General features: G+C 48.0%; 1 protein-coding gene across 1 annotated transcript in view; it reads right to left on the bottom strand.

Moving 5' to 3' along the window:
• Positions 1-11,679, bottom strand: part of Afap1l1 (actin filament associated protein 1 like 1) — a 59,045-nt gene extending 47,366 nt beyond the window's left edge. Inside the window, exon 1 of the mRNA XM_051163399.1 lies at positions 11,544-11,679. Within this exon, the coding sequence (XP_051019356.1) occupies positions 11,544-11,559 (16 nt within the window). The 5' untranslated portion in view covers positions 11,560-11,679. The remainder of the gene's footprint in view (positions 1-11,543) is intronic.
• Positions 11,680-12,360: the final 681 nt, after the last annotated feature.

Raw genomic sequence — 12,360 nt, forward strand, 5'->3', positions numbered from 1 at the left:
GAGAGAGAGAGAGAGAGAGAGAGAGAGAGAGGGAGAGATTTTTTCCTGTATAGTCTCGTCTGTCCTGGAACTCCCTCTGTAGACCAGGCTAGCCTTGAACACAGAGATCCACTTGCCTCTGCCTCTGAGTGCTGGGATTAGACATGTACACCACCACTGCCTGCCCCACAATTTTGTTTTTATGGGTTTTCTGTGTGTGAGAATGTATGTGTATCATATCTGTATGGGCTTCTTGTGCTTTTCTTTTACTCTTTTTTTCTGTTTCTGTTTCTTCTTCTTCTATCATCATTGTCGTCATCATCATCACCGCCTATTTGTATTTTAATGACAGAAAGAAGGGTGGGTGGGGAAGTGGGAGGGTCTGGGAAGATTTGAGGAAGGGACACTGCAACCAGACTATACTGTATGAAGAAAATAAATTTTCAATTAAAAAGAGAGAGAGAGATAGAGAGAGAGAGACCCGCTTTCAAAAAATGAGGCAGGAGGCATTTGAGGAATGACAGCTAAACTTGTACTCTGGCCTGCACACACAAGTGTGAGCCCCTACACACATTCTCCTGCACGCTCACAAAAGTAGGATGGACATAGTAAAAGCAATAATCACTTGAATTCTGCCAGAACAGAATGCATTAGTTACTTTTGTTACTATTGTAACCAAACACCTGACCACAAGCAACTTAAGGGAGGGAGGGCTTATTCTGGCTCACAGTTTCAGGGGATACAGTCCACTGTGGAGGCAAGGAACATAAAGTCAACACCATAGGGGCAATAGTGCCACATTTTGCTGTGAGCTCTCGATGTAGCCTGGCCCCCTTTGGAACCAAACTGTGGTGGCCTCTCTATGGCTTGGTGGCTGACTCAGAGAAAACACTTTCCTACGCAGTTGCTCTCCAGCAGGGGACCTCTTGGTGGCATTCTGAGTTCAGGTTCTTTCCTTACAAGTGAATTCGCAGTTGTGTAGGTTGGGGCCTTGGATGGGTGAAGTCTTAGCCTGGGGCAGCTTGGCAATTGTCCTGGCGCAGAGACAAGACGCGCTTTAAATAGTACTGATCCCTAACAATTCAGTGCCTCTTTAGCCTCTTTGGCATTCTCAACTCCACTCCTTTTCTTGGGAAACTGCATTTTTTTTTTCATGTGTTTTGCTCTGATTTTTGTCTTCTCTCTTTATAAAATAAAGAATAAGAGCAGCGAAGAGCAACCATGATAACAGCCCAAATGTTCCTTCAGCAAATAAATTAACCATTACTTTTTTATTTTAATTAAAAAAAAAGTGTTTTTTTTTTTTGGACTTTTCGAGACAGGGTTTCTCTGGGTAGCCTTGGGTGTCCTGGACTTGCTTTATAGACCAAGCTGCCCTTGAACTCACAGAGATGCTCCTGCCTCTGCCTCCCCGAGTGCTGGGATTACAGGCATGCACCACCACACCTATCTTAACCATTACTTCTGAACTTAGCCTGACTTCAGTCCTCAGGAGAAGGGCGGAATGTAGCCAGACTCTTTGCCAGACTGTATCAAGGACAGTTTCCCACCCAGCTTCAGGGGCATCTCTGATCCTGCTGTCTTCCTCCAGAGTCAATGAAGGGTGTACAAGGCCAAGAAGAGCCTTGAAGGCGCCAAAGAGAACTGGCGGCTCCTCTCTTGCTTATTAAAAAAAGACAATCACTTACAAACTTGCATTCCAAGCTTCACTTTGAAGCAGTTAAGCCAGAATGCTTTCTGTAGGCCGGGAGCCTCCTGACCGTTTCAGCAGAAGAAACAGAATTACATGGAAGCAGGTACAGACAGGATCTGAAAGAGGTAACCAGACACCAGCAGGCAGTGGAGGCCCTTGACTCGGGTCTTATCTGTCTCTATAATTAGGCACATCACAAACAAACAGCACAGCCTCTGAGAACAGGGACACACCCTGCTAGAGACCCGGGTTGGGGATGGGGGGAGGGGGTTGGGGTGTCTCCTGTCTGGAGGCCCTCAAGGCTCTGCTGACTTCTCTCTGCTCCTACAGGCTGCAGGCTCACCACTTTGCTTGCTTCTCAGCACCTTCTGGGCCTTTCTTTCCTCTCTATCCCCTCCCCCACCTGGAATATCATCTGGGCTGTTCCTCAGGGTCTTGGCTACAAAGTGTCTCCTGAGCCCTCTGGTCCTTTACACATTCTCTTTGATGCACACAGACCAGATATAATTTCGGGTCACCGGCACAGTCTCACTTTTGAGCTTGCGCTCCACAGCCCTTCAGAGCCACACCTGGCTGCCAGCTAGAGGTGCGGAAAAGCCATTAGTCTCTAGTTTCCTGGCATGGTCCCAGGAGATCAGTTTTCTTGGTTCAAGTGGAGCTAAAAAAAATCTCCCTCGGTTTGATATCAGCAGGATCTGCCCTCAGCACACCCTCCAACAAGAATGGGCAGGAAGGGTAAATATTTATTCTACAAATGAATGAATCTGATTCCATCTTCAAAAGAAAGCTTTTGTATAAATTATCATAATTTCTCCATCCTAAGATTTGAAGATGTTTTTATCTGCTGAATAACAGCTTTTTTAGAAGAGGGGAAAAATGAATAAATTAACATGTCAATTGTAACAGACACTCTGAGGTTTAAAAAAAAAAAAGGCTTTGTACCAATGGGGGAGGGAAGAGTTTAATTTTTTTTTTTTTTTTTCTTTTGGTTCTGGGTCTCTTAGAAAAGAGGTACTCAAACCTGACTCAGCTATGGTGACGTAATGCAAGGCAGGTCTCCATAAAGTGTCCAGTACAACCCCAGATCTGACCTCTGGGGATTCTGAATCAGTGGAGCTGGCTAAGGCTGCTGTGTGCTGACACCAGCGGCTGGTTCTGCATGGCTAAAGGACAGGACAGTCCCTTGAAGAGATGAGTCTCTTCTTTGCTTGGGACATTAGTGGTTCTGTGCAGTGCCAGCTGTGGAATCTGTCATGTGATCTTAGGGAAGAAGCTACTGCCCTTGAGCCTCAGGTCCCCACTGGCAAAAACCGAGGGAGGACACACATGCTCTTTTGGGGTTTGTGTGGCCGCCAAAGGGGCTGTGTTGGGAGTAAGAGGGAAGGAGCACTGTGCTTAGCACTTCTGCTTCACCCAATGTAACTCTATTGCTTAAAATTTTGTCTGCAAAACAATTTTGAGGCTAAAGTAAGCTGAAAACACAAACGGAAACGGCCGCTCCTGTCTCCAACACTGTTTGCGCACAGTGCTTTATTTTTTCAGCCTCGAACTCACCCCACCACAGTACTCCCAGCGGGGTCTGCGCTCTCTCTACAGCCTTACCCAGAGTGAGCAAACCTCTGGGAAGGCCTAGACCAGTGGTTTTCAACCTTCCTAATGCTGTGGCCCTTTAATACAGCTCCTTATATACCGTGGCCCCCTCAAACCATGAAATTATTTTCACTGCTACTTAATAACTGGAGTTTTGCTATTGCTAAGATTTGTTATATACATATCTGATGTGCAGGAAATCTGACACTCGGCCCCTGCGAAAGGGCCGTTTGACCTAAAGGTTGAGAATGGCTGGCCTAGACGGCTCATGGGTTTTAGGCTTTGCAGGATGCGCATAGTCTGTTCCAACTACTCAGCTGTGTCTTGTGTTGAGGAAGTCATCAACGGCATAAGAAATGGGTGTGGTTCTTCACCAATGACACTAATAGAGCTCCTGTTTGGCCCCATGGGCTGAGGTATACTGACCCACTGCATTGCAGCACAGTCACTGCAGGGTCCTCAGTCAGACAGAGAAACTGAAGTCCAAGAAGGTGGTTCCAAGAGCCGGGGGCTGGGTCCCCATCTGCCCACGGTGCACGCGGGCTTCCTTAACCCACACAGCTCGCTCAGTCACCTCTCCTGCTGTAAGCAGAACCGTGGGCGTCTGGGAACGACATGATTGAGAGGATGGTGCCTGGACAAGACACGTGCTCTGCTTTTCTCTCTCAGATCAGTTTTCCTATGGGTTCTCAGAGGGCTATAAAAAGCCCCCTGGCCTGCCTCCTGGGCAGCAAGCTGCTGGTGAATTCCCCCTGGGCTGGAATGACTGCAATGTGGTGCCACATTCTGTCCCCACCATGGCCTGACAGCTGTGCCAGGGAGAAGACTCATGCCTGGCCAGCTCTGTCCCTCCATCACCCCCCACTACAGGCATGCTGGCATTTCTGCATGGAATTTTCTACGGAAGCCTAACCCAGCCTAGGGCCCTCCTGGGCCAGCCTTTACACCTCATCTCACAGGCTGCCTGGCTGTACCCCTGCACTGGTGGAACATGACCCCGGAATGGTTCAGGTCCCTTCCTCTTAGTGCCTATCCCGGCCCTACCTTGCAGTCTTTACCTAGTTAGCAGTCCCCAGCATCTATGCAAACTGGCAGAGAGCAATGCTAAAGATACACAGGACAGCATGAGAAGAAAATCCTTCTGGACTGCGAAGGAAATATTCAAAAGAGCCAAGAGACCACTGTGCCAGCTACATATATCTGACAGGGGATTGATACATAACGGAGAAACTACACAGAACTCCAAAGTTAAACACCAAAAGAACAAATAATACAACCAACAAATGAACAAATGAATCATAGTTCTCAAAAGAAGTATAAATGGCTAATAACTATATGAAAAAAAAATGCCCAACACTCCTAGTCATGAGGGAAATGCAAAACCAATACCTTGAGATTCCATCTCACTGGAGTCAGAATGGCCAACAACTCAGAAACAAATACCGACAAATGCTGGGGAAGAGGTGGGAAGAAAGGAAACTCTTATACACTCCTGGGGGTGGGGGTGGGGCAGGGATGTAAACTGACGCAGCCACAATGGAAACCAGTGTAGGAGTTCTTCAAAAACCAAAAGCTAGAACTACCACATCATCTGGTTAGACCATCCCTGGGTGTATGTCCAAAGACTGGTAAGCCATAGCACAGAGATGCCTGCACACCCACGTTAGTGTGGCACTTTCACAATAGCCGAGCTAAGAAATCAGACTTGTTAAGACTAAATATCTCCATCTGTAGGATGGGAGTAACGATAGTGTCTACACCGGAGTCGTGGTGAGTGCACAGGGCAAGTAGGATGTGATCACAAACATTCAGCATTTGGTACATATTAGACCCAGGTATATAATGTACATAGAAGACACAAGTCAACAATACCCAGAGTCTTCTAACAGCCCAGACTCCTGAAGAGGGACGGATAACTGACAGCCTTAGGGGAACTAAAAGGAGGATGTGGTAGGAAGTCCCCATAGGAAGATAATGCTACACTGGTCTCTTTCTGGAAGGGGCTGAACCTCAGGCTCTTTTACCTGCACAGTAGGGAGAATGGCTGCGCTGTCCACTTCCCAAGACTACTGCCACGGCTGGGAAGTGCCACAGAAGAGCAACTCAAGGGTGACAGCGTAACTGAAAAGGACTCCTGCATCAGCATGATGCATGATGCATGCATGCAGATGCATGATGGTGATTCTCTCCATCATGTGGACACTTCCTGTCCATTGCAGTCCCCTCCACAGCCCATAATTGGTTGCTAAGTGACAGTATACTTGATGGCCAAGAGCATAGGGGGGACTAACTTTGGAAAAAGTTTCCCATAAATGCTCAGCATCCGTGAGGCTAAGCTGGAGCAAATAACACTGGGGAGATATTAAACATTCCTCAAAGTTAAAAAATAATGTAGAACAGGCTTAGGAAGATTTAGATATATTATGGGCTATAATAAAAAAATTTCATGGCTATTTTAGTTTTGTTTTTGCTTTTTGGAGACAGAGTCTCACTATGCAGTTCTAGTTGGCTTAGAACTCTCTATGTAGATCAGGCTGGCTCAAAGTCACAGAAATTCACCTGCTTCTCGAATGCTGAGATTAAAGGTGTGTGCCACCACTCCCTGCTTGGTGATTTAAGAGTTAAAGCAAGAGAATTCTAGTTTGAAAGAGTCTACATTGAGTAATAGGTCTGGACCACAGAGCTCTACTTGGTTAAAAATGGGAAAGGCCTTTGGTTATCCCTCACTTGGAACAGGCAACAGAGAAACCGGAAAGATTGTGTGATCAGGGTCAAAGGTCATGGCCAAGCAGTGTATTAAGAACTGTGGTATTCACCAGTGAGAACGAGTTTACCCAGGGGCTTTAAAAAAAAAAAAAAATGCAGATTCTCAGATCTCAACCCAGAACTCTAAAGTGCATTCTCTCTGGGCTGCACGTGGCATGATTTGTAGCCCACATAGATTAGGGAAGCACTGCTTGCCGGGGAAGCCAAGGGTAGAAACAGGAAGACTCTGCAGTAGGGAACAGGATATGGGAGAAAAAGCCACCCAAGATCCATTTCCCAGGAACAGTCAACAGGATTTAGGATCTGACTGTACAAAGGAGGAAGGCGAAGGAAACAGCGTACAATGAGTGATAAAGCCCACACTACTGTCCCTCAGATCACGGTCACTGACATGGCAAGCCCTGGTGTCAAAAACGACCATATCCAGAATTCACTCAAACCTGGATCCCTCTCACTTTCTTTTTTCTTTTTTTTCTTTTTCCCTTTGGTTTTGTTTTTTGAGACAGGGTTTCTGTTTACTCTTGGCTGTCCTGGACTCTCTTTGTAGACCAGGCTGGTCTTGAACTCACAGAGAATCCACTTGCATCTGCCTCCCAAGTGCTGACCGTCTTGATCGATATTTTGTGGCAACTATTAAGTGCAGGGCACGGTGGGAGGAGCAGAGGAAGAGGCTATGAACACTCGAGGAAAGGCCTGTCCTCAGAGAGCTCCTACCAGCAGTGCATTCCATGCCCCAGATAACTGCTGCAGGGAAGATGACCTCCAGTGAGCGATCAGCAAGCAGAAGCAGCTGGGAAGACTGGGAATTACCGCCCCGGGGGAAGAGATGTTTGCACAGTGATTAGGGCAACAGGAGTGAGCCAGGGCAAGGCTCAGAGTGTGCAAAGCTGGTAAGGGTAAAGCCAGCAAGAGGAAGTGAGCTGTTGGAGGGATCCAAGGCAACAGAAGAAGCAGACAAAGGCCTGGATGGCCACTAAGAGGACTGTGGCTTAGAGAGAGAAACCAGTGAAAAGTCTGCTCAGGTCAACAGATTCTCTCTCCCTTTCCTCCTCTTTTTCTCTCTTTACATTTCATTTCTTGAGAAAGGGAGAGGAGTGAGCACACGTGTACACACACAGACACACACACACACCAAGACTGAAGAACAACCAACCAGTGAGTCAGTCCTCTACATCCACCATGTAGGTCCTGAGTGTCAAACTTGGGGAGTTGGGCTTGGAGGCAACCGTCTCTGCCCACTGAACCACCTCACAGCTAAATAAAAGTAGAATGTTTTAGGTCAAAGTACACACACCTGGGAGCCCTGTTCTCTACGGTGTGCTGGAAGGTATTTACGGACTCCTCTGGAATATTAGGTGAAGGTGGCAGCAATCCTCTGCCTACAGGTTGGCTAAGGACCCTTTAACCCTGATTTATTATGTCCCCAGGCAGCACTTGTTTTTCTCTTTTTCATTTCTTTACTTTTTTTTTTTTTTTTTTGTCTGTTTGTAGAACTCTTCCTGCCTCGGTTTCCTGAGTCTTGGCTTACAATCATTCTGTACCACACCCACACCCAGCTTCTAGCTTTGAACACCTTTTTTTTTTTTTTTTTTAGTTTTCTAAGACAGGGTTTCTCTGTGTAGCCTTGGCTGTCCTGGTCTCGCTTTGTAGACAAGACTAGCCTCGAACTCACAGCGATCCACCTGCCTCTGCCTCCCGAGTGCTGGGATTAAAGGCGTGCGCCACCACGCCCGGCTGAACATCTCTTTTATTCACATACTTCTAAGTGGAGCCTACGTCAGCCTTTGGTTAACCTTTAATAGAAACTTATTCCTACTACGTCTCCTGTAGGGATGCTAGTTTGAGAACCAATCTTATGTCACCCCTTCAAATTCTGTCTTGTTCATAAACGTCCCCCATCTCTTTGGACAGCTCTTCATATCAAAGTGAGCTCTCAACGGAAAAAGCCACGGGCAGGCTCATCTGACTTGGTGGGGAGCTTTGAGTTCAGAGCTTGAGCCCTTGGAGGTAAGCTAGCTGCGTAACAGCAAGCAGCTGCGTGTGCTCTGGGCACATGCACTTCACAGTAATCTACACCTCAGAGAAAAGGTACCGTCATTCTCCACGTTAGCTTCATCGGGGGACAGACAGGTCACTAGCTCGTCCTATAGAAGATGGAATCATGAGGTGTGCCTGTGTACTACCTCGCTAGCGGCCAGTGCTCTTTGTGTGACAGGCATAACACCAGGAAATCCAGTGGGAAGGGATCCTACTGTGAGTGGCTCCTATGTCTGTGACTGGCTCTGTGACTCTGCTCCTCTCACTGGAAGACCGTATGTTGCAACAAGAGAAACCCTCCCTCCCAGGTTCGTTCGTTCCTACTATTCTGTATATGGAGGTCTGGTCCTATTCTGTATATGGAGGTCTGATGGTATAATCATGACAGAGAACTTGCACATGGCAACTGAAACAGAAGATTTGGAATCTAGTTCTATTTACCACCACGGGGGCAGTTAGGGCTGGGTTCAAACCTTGCTCTGTATATCACACGGAAAATGATTGCAATTAATGTCAGTGGCTGTTCTGGACTGACTTAGGTCTCCTGTCTACTCTTACCAGCCACCCCTAACCGCCATGGGATTTCATTTGGAGCCAGGGCCTTTGGGAGGTAGCTGAGGTTAAATGAGGTCATGAGAATGTATGAGAACAGGCTTCCAATCTGATGGGACTGGTGTCTGTGTAAGGAGAGGAAGACCATAGAGAAAAGGTGGGTGACAAGACAGACAGAAGAAGGAAAGCTGGGGAAGGGCCTCATCCCAAGTTAGCCTTGATCCTGGGCTACCATCATGGAGAGCTGTGAGGAAAGAGATTATTAGAGAGGCCTGGTTTTTGAAATTGTGCCACACAGCCTGCTTCCTTGAGAAGGGATAGCCTCTGACCCATGAATTGTTCAGAGAGAAAACTATGTGAAAAACGGACCAGGGAGCCTTTGCCTGCTGAGTGCAAGCAGCAATTTCAACTGTGACTGCTGCAAATACTGACCGGTATTCTTGTCCAGGGTGACCTATCCTGTTCAAGTCATCCTACCCTGAGGTGGTAGAAAGAGGTTAAAATGACACCTACATTTTAAAATCTTTCCTTGACATGGGGAGGTCCTATCTACCTGAGGATAGGGCCACAACAAGGAAGGCCATGTCTTACCTTTGTTTTCTGTTGCTATGGCCAAACACCATGACAAAAGCAATTTAGGGCAGTAAGGATTTATTTTAACTCACAATTGCAAGTTACGTAAGGCCCATGATTGCAGGGAGTCAAGGCAGCAGGAACTTAAAGCGTCGAGTCATATCCATAGCCAAGAGCAGAGAGAATGCATTTCCCGTGGTTGGCTCACCGGCTCCTTTTTCATACATCCCACAGCACAGATCTAGGAAATGGTGCTGTCCACTGTCAGCCTGGTCTTCCCATATCAACTGACATAGTCACGAGAATCACCCAAAAGCACGCCTTTGAGACTCTCTTCTCAGGTAATTCTAGGATGTGTCAAGTTGATAAAACCAACCATCACAGCCTGCTAACGTCATTTCTGAAGCCTCATAGTTTATCTTAAAGACAGACAGATTTTTGCACCCTAATTCACAATACAGTGACATTTGCTTTCAGTAAGTTTGAGATGTAGGAAACCAAGATGTCTTGGCCTTGTGCACTCCAGCCACATATGACTTTACTCAAAGCTTGACATGACTTCTGTAGATCATAGAAAAGTTCAGTTGTGAGAATGTTGCAGGATTCTTTTAAAAATAGACGGTATGACCCAGTGGTGGTAGCACACATCTTTAATCCTAACACTTGACAGACAGGCAGAGGTAGATGGATCTCTGTGAGTTTAAGACCAGCCTGGTCTACAAAGAAGAGTTCCCAGACAGCCAGGGCTACACAGAGGAAAGACTGTCTCAAAAAACCCATAAATAAATGAATAACAAACTAACTATGATTAATTAACTTGAGGTACACAGGAAACATGTTTCATCTCACTCATTAAACCACAATGGTCAGCTCCCATCATGTGTCACACTCACAAGCTCTGGCTCCTGGCTTCTGGAAGCTCGCTTCTGTTCAAGGAAGCCAGATTCCAGAAGCTAACACTATGGCACTAACAGGACCCTGTGAGGAGAGCTGTGAGGGAGAAAGAAGGTAGAAAAAGCCAGAGTCCTTGCGTGCTCTGGGCACCAAGAGAATCCTGGGAGATTCCACCTCCTAGCCCGACTGGAAGCTGCTCTTTGAAGTGGCCTCCTAGGTTGTGGAACATTCAAACAAACGCTAGTTCTCCGTACAGATTTTGGTACAGGGAACCAGACAGGGTGGTATGTGACATCTGAGGTTGATCCTTGCTTTAGATGTGAGGCTGGGGCATTGCCAGACAGAAGAAGGAACGAAAGGCGCTGGTTCTGCTCTTCTGCCTGCCTTGTGAGAGGTGTACCCCTGCCCTAGGCCGGTTAATAGGTGAGAACGGTCTTCTTCAAATCACGTCTCAGTCTTGAACCATCTGTGAGCCCTTCCTCTAGGGTGGGCCTGCTCTCCAAGGTGCCTGAAGGAGAAGGTGGGTCCTGAATTCTGTGTTGGAGAGGAGTGGATGAGGAGGGTGAGCTGAAGGGTTCTCTAAGGACTTCTGGATTTACATGGGGTGCGGAAGGTAGCCCCACACACCTGCTCAAGCACTCTTTCTAGCCCAAACACTTCCTTTTACCCGTGGGGCCTCAGCAGAGCAAGCAGGGGGTCAGGCGGGAAGATTGTAGGAAGGGAGAGGAATTTTCCATTAACAGCAACAACAATAGAAACTGCTTCTCCTAAAGACACAACACGCAGTTTGCCAAGTGCTCGGCACACACACCTGTGATCTCTTGATCCCGGGCAGGACCCAGGCCTTTGACACCACTCCCATGCTCAAGTAGGTACACGCCCACAGCAATGTCCTAACCTTTACTAAGAAGTGTGCTGTCCCCCACCCAAGGACCAGGAGGCATTTATCTTTGTCTTGGGCAGTCCTAACTGCAGTAGTCCCTAAACTCTAAAACATCCACCAAACACAAGCAGATGCGTGGAAGCGTGCTCACGCAGCCCCGCCTTCTCCAAAGCCCTGGGCTGCTGCAAACTTCGGTCTCCTGGGGCTTCTCCCAGGACGCACGGTAGGGAGCCGCAGGAGTGGCTGTTTAGGAAGAGTAACCAGTACCCTGAATTACACCCTTTTCCCTCTGTGTGTCGAGAAGGGTACCTCAAGTATCCTTGGGGAGCCTTTCATAAACTTAGGAAGCTTAGTATTCAAACATGCCAATTTCCCACCCACGAGGGGTACTCAGACCTAGGCCACGGGCTGGGGGCCTGACACGCATGGGATTGCTCTTGTTGCAGGAGGCACCTGTGCCCAAGTCTCTAGTGCGGCGCCCACCAAGCCCCACTGCCACCTCTTCCACTCCTTTTCAGTCCTATCCCGGCTTCGGATTTCCCAGGTCTCTCTTTCCGGCCGCAGTGTGCCACTTACCCCTGCCTCGGTCCATGGCTCCAGCGAGGACCCGGGAGCACCCAGCCCCTCGCGCCGCGGCTGCCGCAGGGGCGGCTTGCGCTCTCGGGGCTGCCCCGGCGGCTAACTCGTCCCCTCCCCCGCCAGACAGGATGCTTGCAGGACGCCCCCGCCCCGCCCAGCGCGCTCCCGGAATAGCCCCGAGCACGCCTCGCCCCCTGTGCCGCTGGTGTCCCGGTCCCGCACTGGCCCAACGCCACGCCCTGCTTTCGGACGCCCTCCTGCTGGGCTAGTAGGGACAGTCTCACAGCTCACGCAGCGCTTTGGTTCCCTCTGCCCACTTGGTCGACCTGCCTAGACCACCGGGAAAACGAAGCACTTCACTCCCTAGGCTGTGTCTGTGGAGACTGCCTTGCATTCCTCCCGGAGGACTCAAGCCTGGCCCAACTTTTGGCTTTGAGTTTATCATCTCCACTCCCAGATGTTCTTTGCTGAGCACCTCCCAGCCCAGATAGCCAGGCTAGTAAAAAGACAACAAAGGAGTGAGAAATAGTAAACAAAGATCTTAAAAAAGAAAATTTCCCAGGAAAAGAAGAAACAGAAAATTGGAAAAAAAAAAAAAAAAAAAAAAAAAAGATAGGCAGTGGATGGGCCCACTTTTAATTTCCAAGTTCCTAATGTGAAGAGATACCAAAACATCGTGATAAACACGGTGGAAACGAACAGTTTTAGCACTGAAAATACAATGCAGCGCTTGCCTCTGAAGATAATTATGGAATGCCGAAAAATGTATTACTGTAGCCCAGCCAAGAGATTTAGTTTTAAGTTGTATGAGTGT

The sequence above is a fragment of the Acomys russatus genome, chromosome 20 (assembly GCF_903995435.1).
Source record: "Acomys russatus chromosome 20, mAcoRus1.1, whole genome shotgun sequence".
In the NCBI taxonomy this organism is placed as follows: domain Eukaryota; kingdom Metazoa; phylum Chordata; class Mammalia; order Rodentia; family Muridae; genus Acomys; species Acomys russatus.